Source organism: Carettochelys insculpta, chromosome 1 (assembly GCF_033958435.1).
Source record: "Carettochelys insculpta isolate YL-2023 chromosome 1, ASM3395843v1, whole genome shotgun sequence".
Classification (NCBI taxonomy): Eukaryota; Metazoa; Chordata; order Testudines; family Carettochelyidae; genus Carettochelys; species Carettochelys insculpta.
Window position 1 is genome coordinate 311947741 of NC_134137.1, and position 26608 is coordinate 311974348.

The 26608-nt window shown below is 35.8% G+C and overlaps 1 protein-coding gene across 6 annotated transcripts in view; it reads right to left on the bottom strand.

Moving 5' to 3' along the window:
• Positions 1–991: 991 nt before the first annotated feature.
• CPSF6 (cleavage and polyadenylation specific factor 6) overlaps positions 992–26608 on the bottom strand; it is a 50071-nt gene continuing 24454 nt past the window's right edge. The window contains exons 6-11 of one of the 6 annotated variants that reach the window (XM_075013088.1): positions 25768–26272; positions 24458–24550; positions 23336–23451; positions 22831–22984; positions 21080–21274; positions 992–1105 (exon numbers count right to left, since the gene is read on the bottom strand). In XM_075013088.1, coding sequence (XP_074869189.1) covers positions 21085–21274; positions 22831–22984; positions 23336–23451; positions 24458–24550; positions 25768–26272 — 1058 coding nt within the window. In that variant the 3' untranslated portion in view covers positions 992–1105; positions 21080–21084. Of the gene's footprint in view, positions 1106–11727; positions 20945–21079; positions 21275–22830; positions 22985–23335; positions 23452–24457; positions 24551–25767; positions 26273–26608 lie in introns of those variants that run through there. The other 5 variants (XM_075013096.1, XM_075013070.1, XM_075013079.1 and 2 more) reach the window with 5 other exon arrangements.

The window sequence follows — 26608 nt, forward strand, 5'->3', positions numbered from 1 at the left end:
TAGCCTTTTATGGACCTAACCTCCATGAATTTATCTAGCTCTTTCTTAAATTATGTTATAGTGCCTCACAGGCTGTCCTTTCTACATCTCAAAATGGGATTTTCCTATTGCTATAGGTAATCCATATCTGCCCATCACTGTAGTTATGTAAACAACGAATTCTTCCATTGACTTATCAGTACCTAAGTCAATCTAACTATGGTGCTTCAGAGTGGTGCATTTCTCTCACCTCTGAACATGGTAGCTATGTCAACCTAATTTTTAAATGTAGACCAGGTTCAAGCCTGGTTTTGATGCAGTAGCTCTTGGAACCTGACAGGAACCTGTCCAATTTGTAAAATGTGCAAAAATGACAACATTGACTAATCAAAATTTCAGAGCAAACAGGTGTTAAAAATTTCAAATATTCCAATTAAAAATTCTTTCCATCTCCGCACTCAACATTAAGTGTCTTCTGAAGCCAGTTTCACTAGTTGCTTCATCAATATAATGGCTTTTAAAGCAAGAAAGACCTAAATTTAAGTGTGAAAATGAAGGTTTTTAAATAATCATAGACAACCTCTCTGTGATAAAAACCTAAGAAAAACAAGGGGAGTGCATTAGAAGTGCATTAGCACAAGCTCAATGCTCTCCATCTGCAACTCGCATTTAAGCAGTGATTTTAATTGTTGAAGTGTCAATTTTGGCACAGAACTGTTGATTGTTCTTTAAAAGCAAACTGTTTGAGCCACTATTTGGAGAGAGAAGGCTGTTATTTTAAAGCAGTCTGAAAGAATGTGGGCTATTTGGACTACATCTTTCTTTATTTGGAGGAATATTTGGGTCTTGTCTGTTACAAAAATGACCTGTTTTTTTAGCATGGCAAAACCACTGGTGAACTGAGGCAGTTTTTGGAAGTGGTGGCACGTAGGGTTTGACCTACCCTTGCTGATAACCAGCACGCAGCAAAGTTCAGACACATCCATTGTTAACACCTATCATTTCCATTCCCTGTAAGGCAGACAAACCTTGTTGATGGAGAGTGTCTCTCCTCCAAGTTTTCCTTTTCCAATCTGAATTTCACTTTGAAGAGATGCAGAAATGCAATTCATGCAATGAATGAAATCTGAAGAGAAACAGTAGGGAATTAACGTTTTTCTGTGGTTATTCAGATGTGATGAACAGGTACAGCAAATCAAAGATCAGTAAGTTCTTGTGCATGGGTGAAAGGAAGAAATATGTTTGGCAACAAAGTAAGGCTAAAGAGTCACTGCAGACTAACAGCAGCAGAGTGTTTCTGTAACAGGGAGAATGTCTTTAGGCTGTAGGTCTGGCTATGCTCATCCTTTTACTACACCAGTATAAAAGACTCACATATTCACATCGCCTCAATGGAATTGTTCCTCTAATCCAGTGTTTCCCAAACTAATTTGGCCATGGAACACTTTTGGTCGTGAAATATATTGACAGAACACGTATGTGCCAACTGATGGGGGTGGAGGGTCATACCGAAAAATTGCCACACATAAAGCTCAAAAGTTGATTAAAAAGAGTTAGATTTTTAATATCTTATTTTACAATGAACCAAAAAAAAAAAAATCATTTGAATGAACAACTAGTGCCTTCCTAATAGGAGGACTGCTAGCAACCCCGCAATTAAGTAAAAACCCAAAACAAAACATCAATACAAGAGTTCAAAGGATGGTTAGTGTTGTTCTTTTCTACAAAAATAGAAAGGACAATACTGTTCACAAAAATGGCTGTCCTTCCTTAAAGCTTAAAAACATTGTTATGAAAAAAACGCAAAACAAATGAGGTAAAGAAAAATATTTTAAAATTGTGTCTTTACAAATTTGTTATTTTATAGAAAACTATTGTAAAATAAGTAACAATTGACAATTCTTTTAACGGGAAGAATGTTTTTGCATCTTTTGATCACAAATCCACTTTACATACTGTGGAGTTGGAGCCTCATATCAGGTGCAGCATCATGTGATATCTCTGAACATGACTCAAGGTGAAACAATCCAAACTGACTGACTGTTTCAGCACAAGTTGCATAACAACTATAGTATCATGAATGCATTATAAATATTAATATACCTACAATCTAAATACTATTCAAGTATTTTAGAGTTTGACACATACGTAATTTCATATTTAATATTTTATAAGGAAAATATGGCTAGCATCAACATTTTTTCATAGAACACCTAAGTCACAATGCACAGAACACAGTTTGGGAAACGCTTCTCTAATCTTGCTTATACACAATTCATAGTGCACTAGAAGGAAGGAAAATTTCTGTGGCTCGGTGCCAGCTCCCACTCAATCTGATCTAAAACAGAGGTCTAGTCTTTCCTCCTCAGCCCTCCATTCTGCCTCCTTCCACCCTTCTCATCTCTCAATTTACATCATCTCTTCCCTGACAACTCCTCACAACCCCCTACCGCATGGCCCCATTCTTAGCAAACGTCATTATTGCACATGTAAGGTCACCGTTGCGTATTGCAGCTTTTTGGATGACTCTAAAAGCCAATTCTGGACACACTAGCCTTTTCTACAAAGGCCACTTCCTTCAGAAGTGGCATGCTAATACAGGAAGTGAAATATGCTAATGAGGCGTGGATGCAAATTCCCCGTACCTCATTAGCATAATGTCATGTGATTGGGAGTCCGGAAGACCGTTCTTCTGTACTCCAAAACACCGTGTAGAGGCGCAGCTGCCGGGGGTGGGGGGGCGGCGGCGCTTCCGGAAGAAAGTCCTCCTTCCAGAGGCCCCTTCGGGAAGGCTTCCTTCCGGAAGACAGACTTCCTTTCAGAAGCCCCCACAGCAGCCGTGCTTCTACACGGCGTTTTGGAGTCCGGAAGAATGGTCTTCTGGACTCCAAATCACGTGACATTATGCTAATAAGGCATGAGGAATTTGCATCCACACCTCATTAGCATATTTCACTTCCTGTATTAGCATGCCACTTCCAAAGGAAGTGGCCTGTGTAGAAACGGCCACTGGTTTTATTGCACCATTCCAGGCTGTCACTAAATCATGACCTTTTCCCCATTTTGAAAATCTGACCTTTCCTTTCCACCTTGACAGTCCAAACTTGTTCCCAAGTTGATCTCCCATCTCAACTACTCTTACCACTCCTCTGATATCTTTATCGCAAAGAGCATCCCTCCAAACGGTCTCATCCAAAGAGTCTTCCCCTTGAATTGCCTTGCATGTTTTCCAAACAGTTAACATGCCTCAGCACTGCCCCAGTACCTGATTTTTTTTTTTAAACAAAAGAAATCCCCCCCACCTGTTTTCAGGTACATCCATACAGCCAACAAAATATATGTAAGAAATTAAATTAAAAAATAGGTAGACACTTTAGAAAATGTAGGGCCCACCAACTTTTCCAATAGCAAAGTTTGGATGGAATATTGAGAGGTTTTCGCAAAGCCAAGGTGATTCACAGGCCAATTTTCAAGGTGAAAAATGGACCACTGTCTTAGTGCATCATGCCAACTTCTGTAACATAAGCCAGTTGTGTATAATTCCTGCATCCAGTCCAATAGTTGTGCGTGCATTAGAGCATCTCTTTTTAAAATCAAGATTAAATGTTTTTTTAAATGTCCAGTGGTTTGCCAGAGCCCACAGTTTCATTTACCTGGCAAAAAACAAACTGAACTTTCACAGCTTTTTATAGACCCCACTTGAGTTGTGTAACCTAGGCAGACATCAGAGAGGAGTCCTTTTAATCATTTTTAAATATTTTAAATCTTCTTAAAGGGGCCCCTTTTTAATCAATTCAACAGGGTTCAACCCAATCTGGGGTCCTTATTTAATTTCTACCTTTCTTCCCTTTATGCAAGCTAATCCTTTGACCACCTACGATTACCCTATGTCCTGTGGAGTGAATAAGACCAAACTGGAGTACTGCTTCAAACACCACATATTCTCTTCCTGTATCAACAGCCCCGAGAGGTTCTGTGGTGGGGGGTGGACAGAGGAAAACAAGTACCCTCTCACCACTCACTTTCATGGAGCAGCTGGGAGACTTAAAGACACCACCTCAAAAAAAAAAAAGCCTCATATGCATCAGAGGTTTCGGGCAGGTCATTTTTTTTATAAGAACCTCAGCATTTGCCCTGCATTGCCCTTCCAGTGACAAACGAGGCAAGATGATAGGTGCTTGGGAAGAAGGAGCTCGGTGGCAATATAACTGAAGCTAATCCCGAGGGCATTAGGAATAGAAGGGACGATTTTACCTCTGCGCACAGGCTGCCAGAGGATCAGCGGAAGACTGTCACTGCAGAGTGACAAGTCATCTTCACAAAACCTCACTAATTGCTATACTGGTAGAAGATTCATCTATTCCAGCATCCCGTCTTGAACAGCAGCCTGCTTCCAGGAGCCACTGCCGCTAAGAGAATTACGGAAGCAGGGTAATGAAGTTCTCACTTTAAAAGGAAAAAAAGGCCCCATCCTCTCTTGAAGCCCTGCATTTGTAATATTTTTTGCATTAAAAACTCTCTTTTTCTAAGGGTACGTCTATACTTCCGTGAAGACCAACGCAGTCAGGGTCAATCATCCAGAGTTAAACGTGCGCAAAATTAATTTCTCTGGGTTCAGCAGTCAATGCCTGTACTCCGTGCTATTGCATGGTATAAGGGAGGTCAGTGGGAGTATAGAAGCTAGATCTATACTAGGGAAATCAGTCAATTCTGATACACTGATTCTAGCTATGTAAATGCTGTAGCTAGAATTGCAAATCTGAATTGCGAATATCATTTCCCTAGTATAGACTTAGCCTAAGAAAATGAGCAGAGGATTAGCTAGGTACTTACAGGGCTAAATAGCTTAGGTAAGAAAAAATGTCTTGCAGTTCATATGAAGTGAATGTTCTGTTTAGCAGTTATGGGAAGGCCTCAAAGAATGTGACAACTGTAAAAACTGGACTTGGACAGGAACTGATAAGAGAAAAAGCCTTGCAGAAAGGAGGTCCAGATGTAAATCTTGTTTAATCCAAGCTTAAGGAAAGGATTCATCCTGAAACTTCCCCAAACCAATTCTTTAGCTAGAGTTAGCAACTGGCAAGGACATCACTTGTCACTGAAAAAGAATGACACCACTGAGTGCTCATTACTCATACTTACTTGAATAAACTCAAGCCAACCAACTTGGGTTTGAGCACCTTCTTCACCAGTCCTAAGTAGTGATCAAATACCTACAAATGTTTGTTACTTTACAGGTGTAGTAACTGTTTATTATTTATGTTTTTAAACATGTTTAGCAGAACTGTATAGAACTTGACCTTTAGATTAATCAATGTAATGTATGGTTAAATTCATGTGATGACAATATCCTCGTAATAATTCCCACTGTGATATTCAATAGGGAAATGCAAAAAGTTAAATTTTTGCATGCCCAGCAAAACTTTCAATTAGAAAATGAGGGGCTGTGCTTTTGCCTGAAAGGCTTCAACTTCCGTCTGGAATAGCTTTTTCAAGGGGAGCTGTGGAAGGAAAAAAAACCCTAATTGACTTAAAGTATGAGCTTAATACTTTTATAAAGGGGGTGGCAAGATGAGACTGCGTACAATTGCGTGTAGTGGTTCTGCAAATGTAAGCAGCAGTATCTCCAATGGCCAGTGATGGGAAACTAAATGGGGAGGGTTCTGAATTACTAGAGAATTCTTTCTATGTCTATCTGGTGGGTCTTGCCCCCATGCACAGGATCCAAAAGAAGTCATGTTTGGGATCAGGAAGAAGTTTTTCTTCAAATTTGAGAGAGACCCAGGAAGTTTTTTTTCCACACTTCTCTTCAGCATGGGTCACTAGAAGATTTAAATGAGTGTAAATCGTGGATTCTCTGTAACCTGAAGTCTTTAAATCATGGTACGATTTCAGGAACTCAGAGGCTATTGTTCTATTATAGGAGTGGGTGGGTGAGGTTCTGTGACCTGCAATGTGAAGGAGGTAACATGAAATGATCATGGCCCTCCCTTCTGACCTCAAAGCCTATGAATAATTTCACCATATGGCACGGTCAGAGAAAGAGCTGCATTGTAGTTACAGGAGCTAACTGGGTGGCAGCCCAGAGCTGCTGTCTGTCTTGTACTGCCTTTAACAGTGAAATTAACAGATTCTATACTACAATAGTTATGAGGGGGTCAACCCTGATGTTTTAACCTTACAGCAACTGTTGCCCTCTGTGAACCTCTCATGGCTCTATCCCACGGTAAACCTTACAGGAAAAGGCTTCTCTGCATACCAAAGGAAAAAGGAAACTACAGTGCTCCTCCCCTTCCCCTTTTAGAGTTTTATTTAGAATCTCTTTTATCCTTGTTAAAAATCTCATTGCACACAAACAGAAGGTATCACTACTATCACTTTCTGAATGTACATGCGCTGCTGTGTGAATCCAATATATGCCATCGTGACAATGTCGATGGTTAAAGATGCATGGTTTAAGCCAGAGGTGTCAAACTCATTTTGTGGCAAGGACCCTTTATCTTTCTGGTAGGATTCCACAGCCTACAGATTACAGAGCTGGGAAGTGTGAAGTAACTCATGTATTTTTGAATGTATCTTTCTTGCATATGACACCACAGCACTGCCAATTTCAACCATTAAAAAAAAAACAACAACACACACACAAACCAACCAACCATGGGGCTCAGTTTACTTGCCCTCTGAGCCTCTGCATTGCATTCACATTTTTAACCTTCTTTCTGCAGCCATGAGAGTTTAAAAGGCAACAGTTGACTGAGGTATGAAAATTATTTTGAGAAGGGAATTTAGTCAGCTGTTTCTACACACACTATTACTTTTATATTTGTCTGAATATATCATTTGGCTAGAATATGACATGCTGAATGCCATAACAAATGTTAGACAAAATGACACACAAGAGAGCTTTTCAATAAAAACTGAATTTTATTTCTTCGTTACAAGTTAAATTAGTATTTCAGTTTAAGACCAACACAAAGGTTGGACAGCAAATTGCTAAGTGGTCTCCTAAAGGCTGGAAGAAAGGTAATTAAAAAAGAAAACCAATGGAAAATGAAAATTAATGCAAAATTTCAATTATAACATGAAAAAGGGATGAGTTATAACAAAAGTTAATTTTAGAATCCTAGGTGCCTTAATTGAAAATGTGTTCAGAAATGCATGTTTGATGGGATACCACCTTACCTTGCTGAGAAATCTAGGTCTCCAGAGACTCAATACCTTAAGACACTCTTTGGCCTGTGGTATAGAAAGCTGTTACTATTCATAAAACCCCTTTCTGAATCAGGTATTCAGACACCAATCAGTTTACAATATGCAATGTAATAATTCTGCATTTCTATTTATACAAAAACTTCCAAGGTTGCACTTTAAACTTAATCCTAGAGGTGCTATACCTCTGAATAGAATGGAGATTGGGGAGAACAGTACAGGAAGACTCGTGTTAGCGTTTAAAGATTATACAGTCATCAGTGCTAGTTATATTTAGGACAATAAATTCCGTTTTTGGGACATTTCCATTCAAACACTACCTGATTTTTTCAAGATATCAGTATTAGTAAGCAAACTGAATTTGACATCACCAGTTTTCACTATGCATATCCCTTATTTTCTCAGCTTTCCAGAATGTTATGGGAATGTACATTTAATAACTCAACATATGGCAACACAAACAGTTCAAAATCTTCTTCATACAAAATACATTTAAAAGGGCGATAGTGGCACCACTCTACATTAATTGGGCATACAGTGAATTGCATACACTTATGATTATTGTATGTCTCAATTATGTTTGGTTGGGAAATTTCAAATTAAATTTCTCATTTCACTGTGGTAAACTATAAATTTGACTACCTTCAGGTTTGTGTCTATAAAAGAAAGTTTCAAGAGATGCCCAGAAAGCCTTAAAAACATAGAAGGGTGTATATACCAGAACATAATAGTCATGCTGAATAAGTGGAGGTGAAGAAAGGACTCAGCCTCAAAGCTTCAAAACCTAGAGGGGCCATTTATCATGTCTGATCCAACAGAGGAAAAACCCTGTGGGAACACGACCATGGATATTTCCATGACAAAACCTAAACCTTAGCTTTCATTGAGCCTATAAGCAGCGCCTAAAATTAATCTGGATCCAAGATGACCCTTTAGACTACCCCATTTTAAAAAGATGCCATGTTATCAATATTGTAAATATTATAGGCTCTCTAATGTGTTATTTTGCACCCCAAGTTAACCAACTGTAAAATAGTCGTAAATTGTATGAGACTACCACAGGTTCTGAATAATGCACATTAAGTCTTGCCTTGTATGCTAAAATAATTTCAGTAATATAACTACCTGCATAATTTTCATCATTCTAAAAATTGATGGTGCTTCTTCCAAAACCGAAAAGACAGGGATTGTAAGGAATGTTGTCTGCTACAGGAAGTCTGTATAGTCTGATCACTAGTCTTCTTCTGTGAGAATATTAAAGTTTTTATTTTTGAATTTCAATGCAAAGGAATTTAGGGTCTTAAGTCTTTCAAGTGTAAGTAAAATATTAAACATTTTATAAAATTCTATATGACACAGTGTATCTTCACTAGCAGAAAGCCAGAGTTTTAAGGCCATAAACTAGTTTACACAAAACACATGGATAAACAGTTTATGCAAGAGACATAAGATTTCATAAACAAAATTAGTAAAGTCAGTCAAACTGTAAATTGACAGAAGTATGAGTAAGGAAAGGAAAAAAAGTATTTCTAAAAAGAATGCCATGTATTTTTTTTTGCTTGAAACACAAATGACAAATATATACAACATTTAAATTTGCAGTTAACCACATAAAGCTTGGGGAAACATTTACAAGGACTGGATATGCAACTTAACATAATCAGATTGAAAAAAATATAGCATTAAAAAACCACAGAAACCTTAATAGTCTCAACAAAAGAAGCCAATCAGAACATCCACTCTTATAATCAAGCTAAAGCTGAAATTTAATAAGGTCTTGTCTTACACATACAAATGCAATAGCCATTTGAGAACCAAATTATATTTAATTTTTAAATGTTTGACAATTTTTTTGTGTAATACAGTTTGAATGATCGGTTATTGGCACATTAAAAAGCAGAGAGGGAATGAGAACAAAAAGGTACATGTTTCCCTAATATAGTCCATTGTTTGTTATTAAGGTTTTTTTAGGGGGAAGGGACAGGGGACTGGCTCTGCAAAAATACCTCTTCCAAAACCAGACTGACTTTCTTAGCTAACCTGACTGTAAAGTAATCTTGTTTGTGTTACTTAAAAAAATCTCAATTATTTTAGGTAACTGTTTAATCCTTTGGACAAGAGCAACATGATGTTAATTTAATATGCCCACGTGTTAATTTATGAATGTCCACATACAAAATATTATGTACTTCCTAAGAAACTATTTTGTTCTTTCACAGACAGAAGCAGATTAAATACAACTGGTTACTAAACAACACTTCAATAGCAATTCAAGATGTCATCCAGGTGCAGCATCTGGTAAACTAACAAACTGACCTCTCCTGTGAGGACACAGAAAATTCCACTGTCGATCTAATTACACACATGGAACATACCCTGGGACATATTCCTTTTTGGTTTCTGTAACGGTTTTTTGGAATTTATTTTTTTTTTATATACACATGATCATCTCACTTTGAACCAAAACAGATTTGACAAAAGTAAACACACAAGGAAGATATAGTCACCTAATCACAAGACACACCAGAGCATTAGCTAACCAAACTATATACATATTGAGACTAAGTATAAAATAGGGGCCTTGTAATATAAAGTACTCACCAACAAGCCAGACAGATTTATATTAAAAGATTAACTATTATGTTAGCTATTTTGGTGCCTCCACTGCCAGCAATGGAAGTCTCTAGCAAAAGGATGAGAAAAGGGAAATAAATGATACCCACTGTAGGAGTAACAGTATAATTCTTCAGTTTCAAACTCAATTGAGCAAAATCCTTGTTCCAGTTTATTTTTTAATGCTAGTCACAAAATTAAAAATATGCTTCTTTTCTGAGTTTAAGACTTCTAGCCATGTGGACATATTACTTACCTGCTGCGCACTCAGAATTAGCTATTTACCATGTAACAGGTATGTGCGGGTAATTTCTTCCCCTAAACTTATTACAAGTAACAGTAAACAAACAAACAATGTTTGTTAAGAAAACTAAGAAGTTACACCCGGACTGGTTAAAAACAAGACCTATTCACAAAAAGAGGAAAAAGTCTGACTTTTTTGATACGATTAGTATACAAAGTTTTAAAATCAGTTTTCATTTTTGAACAGGATTAAACATCTGAAGTATCTTTTTAAAAGTAAAAGTGGTTTGACAAACACCAATGATCCCATGCATGAGAAACTGGGGTATACGATTTAAGAAATAAAAATGTGCAGGGATATATGGATATGTCCAATAGTATGAGCCATTCTGCAGTAAATATAGCATGATGGTATATGACAAAAATTAAGATTTTCAGTGTTATGTAAAGCATTTGCAGTTGCATAGGTCCCAGTTCAATAAAGCACAGAAACACGCGTTTTCCTGAATAGGGCCTTAATATGTAACATAAAATTCAGTTATAAAAACAAACCAATTTTTTGTTTTTAAGATTACCTTTTGAAGCCACCAAGGTCTTGAAACTTAGCTTAAAACATTAAAACATGCTCTGCAAACTATTCATACAAGTGAAAACTTCACAGATTGATCTATTAAAGTGAAGTACATTTTCAGAATGAACATCCACACCAGTCTGCATAAGCAAACTGTAATTCTGCTGCATTTTGTTACACTTCATATTATTCTAATTTTTGCCCTCATAAAATTTACAATCAATTCTAGTCATTTGACATCTGCTTTTTCGTTCATATTCTGATATTTAAAATATTTGAATTACAGCCTCCAACAAACAGTTTTTAGACAAGTTTGCAAAACCTCATGACCAAATTAGTCAATTTCACTTTTTTGTTAAGGCAATAAAATATTCTCCACCAGTGTACAAGGGATGCACAAATGTACTATCGCTCTTTTACACAGATGCATGGATAAACTTCAGGGTTAAGAAAATACTAAGTTCACTGGAAGCCATATTATCTGAAAAAGTGGAAATACCATGACTGGTTTCATCAGTCACATTTTGCTAATATACAGCTATGTACAGACTGCCTATTGCCTTGAAAAAACCTAACCACAAGTATTATTTACATAAAACCGTGAACAACTGCAGCTGCATTTCAATAAAAAGCTAGCATTTTCCCAACCTTACCAGTTTAAATGAAAATAATGTAAACTATAGTGTCTCAGCCCAGCTGCATGTTGAGGGAGATAGTTTTCAGTTTACTAAAATCATCAACCTAGGACTTCCTCTCCTCAAACAATGACAGAGTTATGTGGCTCACAGAATGTCAATCAAACTGCAGTTTTTACAATTTTACATGCGTTTCAGCAAATTTACAAGTCATCTATGTAAAAATTGCTAGAGAAGCAATTAAAGCCTTTGTGTAATAACCTATTTGTATATCAAAATCAAATGTGAAAGAGTGGCATTAATATTTTTAATTCACTGAATGCAAGATTAGGTTGATGCATATGCAAAAACTCTATTGCAATGCTTTTTAAACACAGTATAAATGTTTTCATATAATCATTATCTTTAAATATTGCTGAACACAAGACTTTCCCTGAGGTGTAAACATCAAATAACTTGAACAGCTTTACACATCAGCCCCATTAAAGAGTTTATTACAACACTACATCTACTGTAATCAAAGTGGTGCTGTGTACAGACATCATCATATGAACATTTTTAACAAGAACAAACTACTATAAAAACAAGGATTTACTTGAATTTTTTCCAATTGTTTGCACATTATAATCGCCAAATGCATATAACCAGTAATAAAGTTGCAAAAGCTATAAGTTTTAAATCACACAGGTTTCCCTCAAATAAAACAGTTAAGCAACATAAAAAAGTAAAAGAGCTACTGGTTACCATGTATGCAGATTTGCTTTATTCAGATCTATTCCTGTTCATTTTATCCATGAATCCTTACAGGCTCAGTTCAATCACAAGAAGCAAACCGCTGGACAAGCATCTCTTTCCATGAAGGATGTTTCTTGTCTTGCAAGGTGTTCCTCTTCCTTCAGCTGTAATGTGTCAAAATTTGTGATGTAGATTTTGCTAGTCCCCATAATACACAGAAAAATGTTGGCTTAACTATACATACACAAGTAATGCAGCTACTTCACCATAACGTTATCTAACACAAATAAAAAAAGGTACTGAAAAGCAGTAGCTATTTGTCTGAGAATTCTCAAAGTGCATTGTCTATAAAACAATAATCCGTTTTTAATGAATTTTAATAAGTGTACAAGAAAGTTTTGAAAGAATGCAATTTAACAATTATCATAACTCACAAGAAACAAATAACTACTGTTTCTGTGAATGATGGAAACATTTATATAGAACATTTCCTGAAGTATGAATACTGCAAGAGTCGGTAAGAAAAGTACATGGATGATGCTGCTATAACCAGATTTGTTCTTTACATTTTGCCCACCCATTTACAGTAATTCTAACCTAGCTCTCACAATTAAATATTGCATTAAATGTTTAATCAAGTGGCCATTTTACAGATTAGTAGTATGTTTAACAAACCACAATATTTTCTGCAATTTGTCAGCTTGATGCCAATGTTACAAAATTTGGAAACCAAAATAATAGGACCCCTGGATTTTTTTTTTTTTAAATATACTGTCGCATAATTACAAAAACCCACTTTGTTTAAAAAATACAATACAGATGAGGTTTTAGGTTTTCCACACAAAAAACAAAAAAGCCCTGCTTCCTAGTTAGACTGATTTTTTCAGCAATCCAATGAAAGAATGACAACTCATTTAAAGATAATTATTGTAGAGCTCACGTTACACCTGGCTATTATAACTCCATTCACTTATGGTTCATTTAAATTCCATTACAAAACACAACTTGTTAGCTGTATTTTATCAGTAGATCACAATTTCCACATTCAACAACTTCATAAGAATGTAAACCAAGTTGCTCAAAAGAGTGTAACACATTAACTGATCATTTCAAAAGCTGGACATTTAGAGAAGCAATTTCATGAATACACACCAATGCACAGCATTCAGAAGCATTCTTTTACTACTAAAATGGTTCAATTCAGAGGCAATGTAAACTTACATGAATGATAATTAGTCACTGTTCCTTTCCCCACAAAAAAGTCTATCACATATATACAGGTTGAACCTCTCTAATCCAGCACCCTCAGGATCTGATTGATGCTGGATGATAGAATTTGCCAGACCACAGGAGGTCAGTATTCTCTAGCAGTATTACTAACACTCTCTCTATTATCTGGGCTCTTAGAAGATATTTAGAGGTAGGACTGGTAGCTGTAAACAAACTTTATGTGACCACAGGAAACTTGGCCACTCCCATGATAAGAAATCATCTGGCTAATTAAAATCATGCTGGATTATGGATGACGCCAGACGAAAGAGTTCTGGATTAGAGAGGTTCAACCTGTACTACAGTTTGCAAACAGCACAGAATCACTCAAATTTGAACTTGTGCCTGGAAGACCTTTTCAGATTCATTAACTTTTCTAACAAGTGACAAAATGTATCAGTGGCTTCGTTCAGAGATCTTCCCCTCCCAAACAGATCCCCACAGCTGCTTTTAAAACTGGATTTCAATAGCAAAATGGTACTAAAGTGTCACTTCATGCATAACAAAACATTTGTAGTTGAAATCCAAGCTATTAATGAAAACAGGGGATATCAATATCTCAGAGGAGCAAATAAAGGAACGACAGCTGCAAGACTGCATGTCAGAATTTGCTGCTCTAGCAACACAATGCTGTGCAGGAATAGTGGGTCTTTCAGCACTTCTACAGTGACAGTTAATAGATCCAAAAGCATAAATTTGATTTATTATATTGACAAAATTTTTCTGAGTCCAATGGGACAGTTTACTAGATTTTCTGAAGAATAACGAATACTCTTGAAGAATTTTATACAGGGTCACTGCTTTTTAATATTTGGGGAACTACACAGATTTTAAGAGACTGAGAAGTTTATGATGAACCTAAATTACAAAACATAAAACACTAAAATTCCCCAAACTGGTATAAAAAGTCCCCTTTAACAAAAAATACTACCAATATGTTCTGGCTAATTAGCAAACTTAGATTTCATGCTTCTTATGGCAGAAATAAATTTGTGTGCATTAACATTTTCAATATTCTACTTTGTAGAATCTTGAAGTACAAAACAGGTTATAAAAAGGGTAACATGCATAAGGTTACATATCGAAATATTTTTATGTAATGCCTTTTGGCAATACCACTTCCATCCTTGCCTAAGAACTGTTTATTTCTATACAGTAAAGAGATGCTCCTGTTAACAAAACCCATTTTTCCCCATATTTTAAATATCTTACTTGTAAAAGAGCCTGCTTAAGGCTACAACCTTTTGTCTTGGCCTATATCCACTCCATCCCCTGTCCTCAATCCCACGAAAGTAATCTCCAGTACTTCGCTCACCTGTTGAGTTATATTTATGTAATGATTTAACTTGGACAGTGTTGGGCATTTTTTGCTTTTCATATGTAGAGTGAGATTATCTTCATTTTCTAATATACTTTTAAATGGATCACTTATGTGTAAGTGTGTGTGTCCATGCAGTAGCAGGTTGAAGAATTTTTAATAAAACATCTATGTAATCATAAGTTCTTTAACAGCTATGACATGGAAGTCTGACAACTCTTTTATATCATTTAAAAAGGTTTGATGTGCACATGCCTTTAAATAAATGTAATATCCTAGCAAATATACTAATTACAAGGAACAGTTACAGTCTATCACAGTATAGTCACAATTAGGGAAAAAAGTAGAAATACAGATATATTCCACACACTAATGGTTCCTAACGTGTTCATGTACTTCAATAAATTCTCCCTTTATCTCATGTTTTACACATACAAAATATTAATACACAAAGGTCAAATCTTACAAAAATTCAGCTTCAAGGCTGAAATTCATTCCTCAACTCAACCTTGTATTCTTAATATTGTATACTTAACATATAATTACACTAGGGTGAGCAGAGAACAGTTTCAACCATGACTCTAAATTCACTAGCTCTTCTATATTTAAAAAAACCTGAAGATATTGTATCAATTCAGTTCAGTTTATCGTGAGTCTAAATGCTAATAATCTTTGAATACTACCCTTCATCATATCATGATTCTTCACCTATTACTACTATACTTACCTTATACTTTTAAAATTGACATAAAAACCACACCTATCCCACAAAAATAATTATTATGAAAGGAAAATGTGTTCCCATACCCCAATTTCATGTTAATATGAACCTTTTCTATGAGGTCATAAGTATGTTCACCAGAGAGATTTGCATTTTCTAACTATCAATTTGCCCAACATATTCCATTTTTAATGTTGCAGTGTTTTAATTAACTTATAATAAAACAGACTTTTAAGTATGACATCAATATACTGAAATAGATACCATTTTACAGAATACAGAAATTTTTCACAAAAGAATTTGTTAAAAATAAAATGCAATTTCTCTCTTTGAAAAGAATAAAACTAGATTTTAGTTGACAAATTAAAAATCTGGAATGCAAGTATCTTTCACATTTGTGTATGAGGAAGACACAGAGGCAGATCAAACTGCCACAGAGAAACATAAAAAGAGAAATATATGTTGGATTTTTTAAACAAACAATTTAGTTCTCAAACCACAGTAAGCAAAAGAATAAAAACTAGCCAAATGGACAAAACATTTCAATTCATTGGACAAATCCTATATCCAGACCACCCCCTGGCAGTTTTCAAATGTAAAGCAGCCACCTTAAAGATACATTTCTCTTAGAACTGCTTCACAATGCAAATTTCAGTCACAGATTTTCACTGTACAACTAAGGGGAAAAAGAGAATGCAAGGCATAGAGAAGACGGGAATATAACAAATCCCTAGCCCATCAACAGGCAACAAATATGGCAGGAAAATTATAGTAATGTGTGCAGACAAAAAAAAAGATATCAGAAGCCAATAGGGATCAGAAACAGTACATATGTATACATTTGAAAAGAGTTAATAGGGCAAGATTTTAGTTTTGTTTCTTTAAAGAAAAAAAAAGTACAATCATCATAGCACCCCTGAAAGAAACAATGAAAGTGCAGAAATTGTGCAAAGGCATTTTATGCTTTTAAATGACAGATTACCCAACTACCCTAAAGAACTGAGGCGGTCACAATTAATAAAATGAAATAAATGTCATTCAGCACAAAAGAACAGCATACCATTGAGGTACAGATTCTTTTACATTCTCTCCTCCAGAACGAGTTTCATGTGTTCAACCTAATACTCAAAAGTATGCCTCTTATGAGAAATGCTAGCTCTACAAGAAAGGGCCTATTAATTTGATAGAAGTCAAAAGTTTTCACAGTCAGAGTAAAGAGAAAGATATAGTACTATAGCTTCTATAGCTATTGCCATCAGTTTCCAAATTAACATATTTCCAGTACAATACTTTTTTTAAAATAAGAAACTGAGTGTATCTAGGAAAAATGGCAATGGCAGCCCAATATACACTAACAACTGAAACAATGCCAAAGAACTTAATACAGCTAGGCATTGAACAGTTATTATTTGATACAAGCAAATAGTTATTAGTTTTAATAATTGAACAATCAAGCTGCAATGTAAACATTTCCCCATAAATTGCAAGATCTCAAAAAGCAAACAAAAAACTCCACAGGCTCATTTAGATGACATTTAACAAGGGAAGTGCTTGAAAGACTTATGAGCATTCAACTTCCTTTTCCAAGGAAAACAGGAATCTACCTGTAACAATTTATTGTCAAGTACAATATTCTTCTACAGACACAGAAAAGACAAATTGTGTGACTTTTTAAAGCAACATAAATATGCAAGATTATTTTACTACCAATGGGCATAAGTATATTATTTTGAAACTGCATACTTCCAAAGTTCACTAGAAGGCTTACAGATTTTGCTTACAGTGGTCTGAGAACAGGAATAGAAATAAATTATGAAAAATGGAGCACAACTCTACATACAATTGAAAGTTACAATGTTTGTGTACTTCTCTTTGGAGTTCATTCCAAATTCAATTTAATTATGCAAAGAAAATTTATACAATTCAAAAACATCTGCCCCAATAACAAAAACATAAAACGAAATAATGTGTAACATTTAGAAGTTATTAAAATCCAGACAGTGAGAGAAAGATGGGACAGTAATAGTTAAAATACATAACTGAACCACCAATCAAACTGAAATTTTCAAAAAATCTAGAGCTAATGTTGATGAAGTTACATTACTTTTCTGTTTGTACATGTATATTTTTGTGTTACTTCTCTAAATCAGAGAACCCTGATTAGCAACACATATGTTCACAATGTTCTAGAAAATTACGTCAGAAAGTTGTACTTTTTTTTTTAAATCAATGACTGCTCTGCACTTTTATATTAATAATTATAACATGACACTAGCAAAAGTTACAGCCTTCAGGAGAACATTCAAATTAAATAACTATTTGCTAAGTTCACACTGGCAATGCACATAAAGAACTGCCCAAGTGAAAGTTAGTCATAAGTTAACTTGACAACTTTGATCTCTAAATGTACAAACAGAAGTGTGAAATTTTGATATGATACATTTGATTTTTTAAATAAAATTTTATATAACACTTAATAAATTATTCAAATTTAATTCATCTACATGAATGCAAGCAGATACAAATGACAAAATGAGTAATAAAAACTGATTAATGTTTCACAAGTATACAAAAATTTACAATGAACTTTTAAAGCCCTTCTAAAATGAGCGTGTTTAACAGTTTTGTTAAAGCATGCTAATAGGGTATCATAGCACTACTAAACTTACATGGGAATAAAGAGAGGAAAACCATTGTCATTCATATATTTTAGGTAAAGACCAACACTAGAATCTGGCCAGACACCGAGGGTTAACGGAGAAAAACATTCCTCTGTTCCTCTCAGTATTTCTATTATTTTAGTAAGTGACTGGGAACCTTTGATTACCATTCATAAACCAAGTCAATGCAAAAAGCCACGAAGAAGTATGAAAACATACATCTGGTGAAAATGAAACACACACCAGAAGATTACTGAAATTAAATATTTTACAAAAAAACTATGGAAATTAAGCCCTTCCTTAAAAGAACAACAAGACAAACTTTTTACCATTTATCTTTTAAAACACCATTTGAATGTAGTCCACTAAATCTGTCCTATTGTAGTCTATTTTCCTCTTAATGAAGGGGAATTTATCTACTCAACTCCTCAATCCTAATGAAAGTCCTAGTATAGAACATACAGATATAAAGGGTGGTTGCATATGTAAAGCAACATCTACATGTATGGGAAGAACAACATGCTGGCAATCAATCTTCCTGGGTTTGATTTACACTGCAGCACTGCTGTCAACCCAGGTACTCCTGGAAGTTATGAGGAGTAAGAAATGTGGACTGGAGAGTTTCTCCCATCAACCTCTCACTATGCAAATGGTGATTAAAAAAAAATAAATTTCAGATAAATCAACTTCTGCTACGCAAGTCTCGTAGCTAGATTTGTGTATCTAAAATCAATTTTTCCTCCTAGCGTAGACCAGGCCTTAATCCCAGGTGTACTGAGAGTTGAATAAACCAGATAATCAAACACAATGCTTAAAATGTATAAGCATAGAAATAAATAAAACAGCATAATGGTAATTATAAAATACAATCATGTTCCCTCAGACACTTTGAGAGAGAAAAATATATCTATACTTAGTATAGAAGTTCCACAATACAGACACCTGGTCTGAATACTTGAAAAAAAGCTTTAGTAATGAAATGCACCTAAATTAACTCCCAACCTTAGTTTTAAATGTAGAGAACCTGAAATTAACAGCTTTTAATATCATTTACTCATCTCCCACAGATGACGTGAAAGCCTTGAAAACTTAACTGGATTACCTCCAACAAAACACTCTACATGCGGCACTTAAATGCAGCAGAACCTCAGAGTTATGAACAGATCAGTCAACCACGCACCTCATTTGGAACCAGAAGTACACACTCAGCAACAAAGACAAAAGGAACAAAAAGAAAAAGAGCAACAGCAAATACAATACAGTATTGTGTTAAACAAAACTACTAAAAAGTAAAGAAACATTTTTCTGCACAGTAAAATTTCAAAGCTGTATTAAATCACTGTTCATTTGTAAACTTCTGAAGGAACGACCACAATGTTTATTCAGAGTTTCAGACTACCTCCATTATTGAGGTGTTCATAACTGTGAGATTCTGCTGTATATTTAAAAACAAATCCATGGTAGGTAAGGAAAATCCACTAATGAAAACCTACATTCAGTCATACACATTTTAAACTTTTTGTTCTGACATTTTATGTTTAGCAACCAGGGGAGATTCTAGGAATGTTTGTACTAAAACAGCATACAATATAACAGTAGCCACTGTCACTTAAGCAATTAAGGTGTATGACTGCCAACTTCACTACATATGCCTCCTTCTAGCCTCATTTATGCCTGGGATTCCCTTTCCATAGGCCTTTATTGCATGGCTCAGCCAGTAAGCATGCAGGAACCAAGGACAACATATATTGTCCCAATATTAAGTGGGATCAGAAGTTTTGAGGTCAGACTTGGGTCTCTAGTACACACAAATGCTATAAGGCCTGCCAAGAAAAACAGACATTAAGCAGTTTACATAATTCCCTTTACTTGAGGTTTACTAAGATTTTCATTATTCTCAAAATAATTTAGCTCCAATTATACTAATGCCTTTAAAATGAATTTCTATGACTACAAGGCACTTTAAACTTTCTTTCTCAAATTTGTAGGGTAGACATAAAAATGAAGTGCTATGATGAGACACTTCTTCTGAGTGGGACTTTTAACATAGTATATTAAATAACTGTTCTAAATACAGGAGGACAGGAAAAAGATTATGACTTCCAAATGATGAGAGATTTTGGTTTCAACGGTCAAATTCAAGAAAAAAAATCAATTTCTTTTCAAGAGCCTCCAACTGATTTGTGTACATAACCAAGTTACATACGCAATGAATATTTCCATGGACTTTTTTCCCCCCCAGTGGCTACCCAGAGTTCACAAAGTGTCTACCTAAAGTGCTATTCCACAGCTGATTACATGTTTGGTTAGTTTTATTTTGTTTCTTTTTAAAATGAAATTTTAGTGTATAAAAGGACGATGAATGTCTAAAACAGCACTTTTTAGTGAGTGTGAATTAACCAACAAAGAACCTATTCCCAGTATTGTACGTTTGTTCATTTATTTTGCAATTTTTGGCAGAAATTCTATCAGCAACTGCGCAGCATGGACAACTGACAGTGAGAACACCAGCTGAATTTAATTCAAAGACCAGAAAAAAAAATAAAAGGTCATGTTTTATAAAATAAACACATACTGTTGCAGTCCTTACTGGAGCAAAGTCTTCACTGAAATTAACAGAAAATTCACCTGCATAAGAATTTAGCTAGCTCTGCAGGATTTAGGCCTGTAGATTTTACACACACGCCAGCACTGCCCACAAGGAAATAATCACAGTTTAAATATTTATAAATCTTAAAATGAAACTACAAAATGTTATTAAGAGTTGTGGGTATTCTAATCTTCAGAGTTTAGATAAGCAAGAAAAGACTCCTTTTGACTAGTCTGATCTACTATAGCCTTTTCAGTTATTTAATCCACCCATCCATAAAAACTGAAAAGATTGAATACCACATCACAGAAGCTACACATTCATGCAATTAGCAAAAGGAAAAAACCCACAAAAATTCAAGGAAGTTACCTGACATTACTTACCAAAGTTCCCATCAGAGTCTACAAGGAGGAAAGGATTCAGTACATACTGCTGGGCCACAATTAAGTGTAACATATTTACTGTATAAATAATCCCAAACCCAAAGTAGTTACTGTTAACTCAAGTAACTACCAACCCTACAAAACATAACCCACCTTCTCTAACGATGGCGATACTCTCGTTCTCTGTCACGCTCTCTGTCACGATCTCTGTCACGATCACGATGTCTCTCTCGTTCACGGCTTCTTTCCCGGTAATAGTCATCGTGGCGATCTCTGCTACGTGACTTGTGGCGCCTGCTTTTTTCTCTTGACCTGCTGTGGTCCCTCTCTCTTGACCGTTCACGTCTTCTAAAAGAAATTACTTCATTAATTTTTTACTCAAAATACATAAATATAGCACCAGAAAATTAAAATGGGTTCAGTTCTGCATGTTTAATAAAATGAAAATGCTCAAACAAGAATTCTGAGGGGAAGATCTATTTGTTTTGATATGGAGATGCATATTTATATACTGCACAGAAAAGATAAATCTGTTTTGTTTTTTCAATTCAGGCAGACACCAAATAATAGAACAGATTTGGTATTCAGAGGATACTGAATATATACTCTACTCCCACTTTTCCAAATTAACCCATTTCTTCTTCACTTTTGAGGATACCAGCAGCAGATCCAGCATAATACTATCTCCTTTCTGCTCTACCTTTTGAGATTATGTGCAAGTACTGGGGACTAACAGGAGGAACGAAGGAGATAGAGAAAACTGAGCATAGGAGGATAAGACAGCTGGTCATGGGAATGCATGCAACCTAAAATGGCTCCTGCAAATGTGCCAGCCATTTTAGGTATTGAAAGTTTGTGGGGACAGTGGTATTGTATGTTTTAATATGAATATGAGTAAGTTGCACTGTTAGTACAGCATGCGGACTGAGTACAAACTGAGTATCTGTCCAAACTCCATATGGAGTTGAATTCTAAAAGAAATATCATCTCTGGTTAATACTGGGTGAAGCCTGATGGACCTGAATCTGCCATTCCCCCTCATGTTTCCTTTCAGTAGCCTTTTCCATTTAAAATTCATAGTTATCTATACAGATATGCATAATACAGATAATTGTATTATAGAAAAGAAAACTAATGTTGCGTAATTCAGAATATGGACTTTTTTTTTTTTTTGGTTAAATAATAAGTATCAGAGGAGTAGCCATGTTAGTTTGTATCTGCAAAAACAACAAGCCCTGGGGCACCTTGTAGACTAATAGATTTTTTTGGAGCATAAGGTTTTGTGGGCAAAGACCTGCTTTGTTAAATGCATGCAGCGGAGATTCCAGAGGCAGATCTTAACTATACAGGCTCATGAAAAGAAGGGAGTCCCAATCTTTTCATGAGCCTGTATATTTAAGAGCTGCCTCTGGAATTTCCACTGTATGCACTTGACAAAGCAGGTCTTTGCCTACAAAAGCTTATGCTCCAGAAAAATCTGTTAAGTCTATAAGGTGCCCCAGGACTTCCTGGTTTTTTAATTAACTGCATTCTTAAGCATGATTATGTATCAATCTGTTCATAAGTTTGTAAATAATTTTGTTTTGATGTTTACATGCTATTATTGCTGCATAGACAGAAACATTCAAAAATGACAGAAAAATCAAAATTATGTTTAACATGAAGCTATCAAGAATAGTTTGGGAATAAAGGACGGCCTTGTGTTTAAGACAACTGACTGGGCTTCCAGAGATCCAGGATCAATTTCTAGCTCAACCACAGACTTCCTGTGTGACTTTAGGCAAGTCAATTATTCTGTGCCTCAGTTCCCTATCTGTAAAATTAAGATAAAACACCTTCCTCCTAGCCCTTACATGTCTTTTTAATTTAGACTGTAGCTAGCTAATGAGACAGGAAAGCTTTACCTTGATCCAGAACCATAAGATTTGGACTCAATTCCATGAAGGCAATCCTGCAGGGAGCTAATAAGTACTTTACAACGATCATCAGCAGATACTTTGGATTGTTTAATTAAGGAAATAGCAGTTACTAAGGTCTCTATAGCACTTCCATAGTCCCCTGAAAACAAGAAAATAAATTTGCTCTCAATAGTTTAAAAAGATTAAAATGTAAACAAATACATCTGTAAAACTATTATCCTTTGACAGCTGTTCTTCTCTGTAACAACCACTGAAGCCATGCTGTGCACCAACAATCAAATATATGGTCTATATATGTAACCAGCAAGTGTCCATATAAATCTGAGTATAGCTCAAATCAAGTTAGTCATAAGAAATACCTACAACCAGGACAGCATTTCTTTTTAAAATAATCAGAAAAGTGGTTTCACATCTCCAAGATTATTATAGGGCAGTTATATGAATTGCTTTTAGTTGGATGGAAAAGGAGGGACTCTAAAGATTTACTGACCAGCACTGGCATCTGACACAGCTCTTGAAATGGCACTGCTCGAGATGGCCCTATTTCTATTCATGATTTCTTCAAACTCTGCTTCGCTTAAAGGTGTTCTTGCAGCATCCATTTCTCTGCAAGTAATAAAATTAAAGTTTAAAAAATAACTCAAAGCTTATGAAGATAGCATTGCAGTTAACAACTCAAGTTTGCAACTTTAAGCAAAGTGACAAACAAGACAGAAAGCGGGTTTTTGGTTGGTTTTTGGTTGGTTTTGTTTTTTAAAAAAGTTGTGGTATAAAATTTGCAGGCAAAAATATAACATTAAAACATCTGCTGTGTAAATGTGCTTAAGTCATCTTTGATCATCCATTTATACTGAAGATTTATAAGCAGTTATAGTGTGCTTTCCATCTTCAAAATACTTTACAGATATTAACTAATCTTCACAACACCCCTATGACACCAGCAGTTATTATACCTATTTTATAGATGGGGAAACTGAGGCAGGGGATTCTGGTGACGTGCCCACAGAGGTGAAATATAAACCAAAAATGGGATCAGAATTCACAAGTTCCTGGCTCCCAGTCCCCCGCTCTATCACATCAGGACTTTAAATTATGCAGCAGATGAAGTAAATATGGTCTAGCATTATTAATGCTCCACTTCCTGAATAATATTTCAAAGCTTTTACTTCTGCTTTAATTTCCAATATTTTTCTGGTCAAGTTCAAAGATGCTCCAATTTACTGTTTTAACAAGAACTCTTGAGGAGAAAGTGTCCAGCTTACACTTAACACTGTAAAAGGGAATTCTTGCATTCACTGAGTACTGTAAATAATATTTTATTGATCACCTGTGTTTGGTTTCCACAGAAACCAATCCAAAATGGGGATAAAAATTTCCCATCCAATTCTGCAGTGTTCTATCAGCCAGTCTCTGTCATACAAAATATCTGGAGGATGACGTTAATGAGACTGTGAAACTGATTGACTGCTGGATAATATTACTAAAATAGTGTTAGTTATTCTGGTAGAAAGAAAATGCAGAATGATAAGCAATGCTATCCTCTTAAGAGCAAGAAGTGGAACAAGATCCTATAGCCAGTTTAGCATAAGAGGAAATGTCTAAAAATTCATACCTCCCTGAGTTTTGAGTATTATTTTTCGTATGCCTCCAATACAATGGAATATGTAATTGTTCTCTTATGGACATGTTATTTCCAGTGAAACGCCTATGATATATAATTAATGACAATTTAAAATAGTTATGGATTGTAATTTTGAAATTAAAATAATGAAAATATTGGACAGCAAATGCAGTGATTCTGTCCTGTTTTCCCACCCTTTTCCTCCCCCATACTTCTTCAAACTGTTGGCAACCTCAATTTTGGATACCAGAAGAGACTTTGGGTTTATATATATATATATATATATATATAGTAATTATGCCAAAAGCTCTAAACTTCCATACAATTTCTATATTAACATTAAATTTATAAGCAATTGATTTCTACTTTTGATTTCCACGAACCATTGGTAGAACCAGATCCAAACAGAAATAACAACAAAAAATGAATATTAAAGGACAGAATAAACATGTCTTCCTTACACTGGAAGCATGACTACTATAACTTATAACATCTAACTGTAAATACATTAAAACTTAATTTTGTTCCATGCCTTTCTTATATACAATCCCCAAATGCTTCACAGAGTTTAACACAAATGCAATGGATAATAAACAACAGTGGAGGGATTATGACACTAAAAGGTAAAGGTAAAGGAGAGCAGATATTTCAATGCAGATCTGAGAATCAGGAAGGCTGTTCCAGATAGCCAGAGTTGCAGAGAAGGATTTTGTACCAACTACAGCAACATTGGTATTAGGTAAGCAGATAGAAAGAAAGGTAAAAGTCCCCATGGAGGGTTTTTTCTGACAAGAATCCCAGTCCTGAAAGGAATAGGGGCCAGTGCATGAAAATAATGGACACATAGTCATGGTTCTTTGAGCTGCACTATACTTAACAAATACAATACTATATGTTAAGAAAAACAGCAGCAGCATTTTGCACAAGGTGAAGTTTGCAGAGCTGGGACTTGGAAAGGCCATGATAAGACAGTTAGCAAACAGGTGAACATTGCTAGATGTAGAGCTGAGACAAAAGCATAAATAAACCATTGCAGAGGTAGTGCCGGATAGAAACAGAAAATATCAGAGAAAGTCAATAATGACACCTAGATTACAAAAGGTGAACAGAGACAGAGGTCTGAACTGAATAGGTACAAGAGGAAGAGATGGATGTTTATCTAACGATACTTCTACAACTAGCTAAACACTGACTGGTGTTTTAGCGAAGAAAGTGGAAAAGACGCTACCTTTAAAAAAAAATCGTGTGTCTCCTGCATGGAATAAATGTGCTTCCAAACACACAAGACTGAAAGCACTCACCTGCCAGGTGGACCATAGTCACCCCTGTCATAAGGTGGAGGTCGGCCATATGGATCTGTTGGTGGTGGACCACGACTATCTGAAGTAGGTATGCCACTATTGGCTGGTGGGGGGAAGAAAGCTGGATTCACGTGTGGAGCAGGTGGGGGAGCACCTGGAGGTGGCCCAGGAAGATGTGGAGGAGGAGCAAGTGTCAAGGGAGGCCCAAGTGGACCAGGTGGACGAGGGGGAAAAGGGCCAGGAGGTGGAGGTGGACCCTGCTGTGGTGGTGGCGGACCTGGAGGGGGGCCATAGCCTGGAACTGGAGGTGGAGGACCCGGAGGAAGTGGACCTAGCGGAGGCTGACCAAAGGGTTGTCCAGGAAACAGAACTGGTGGTGGTGGACGGTCACCACGATTAGGAGGACCAGCTAATGGAGGAGGAAGAACTTGACCAGGAGGTGGTGGACCTGGTGGGCCTGGGGGACCAGGAGGACCTAGAGGTGGACGTGGTGGAGTTTGTCCAGCTGAAAGAAAAATGCGAAAATAAAGTTATTTCCACAATTAGATCATTTTAACCGATACTTTTGCAAGTCGCACTGAGAAATTTTGATGCGCATGAGACATTATACATTCCCACGTCTAAGAAAAGGCAAATTATCGTAACTGATTAAGTTCAAAAATAGGTACTTCACAACTAAACATTTAAAAGGACACCACTAACATTTTTAAAAGTTACACTTAAAATCTGACACCTATTACTAATATAAGTAACATCAAAGACTACCAGTACTGAAAAAGATTTAAGATAAATTAGCCTTGCTGTTTGTGTGGGTCTTCACAGAAAAAGAATATATACTACA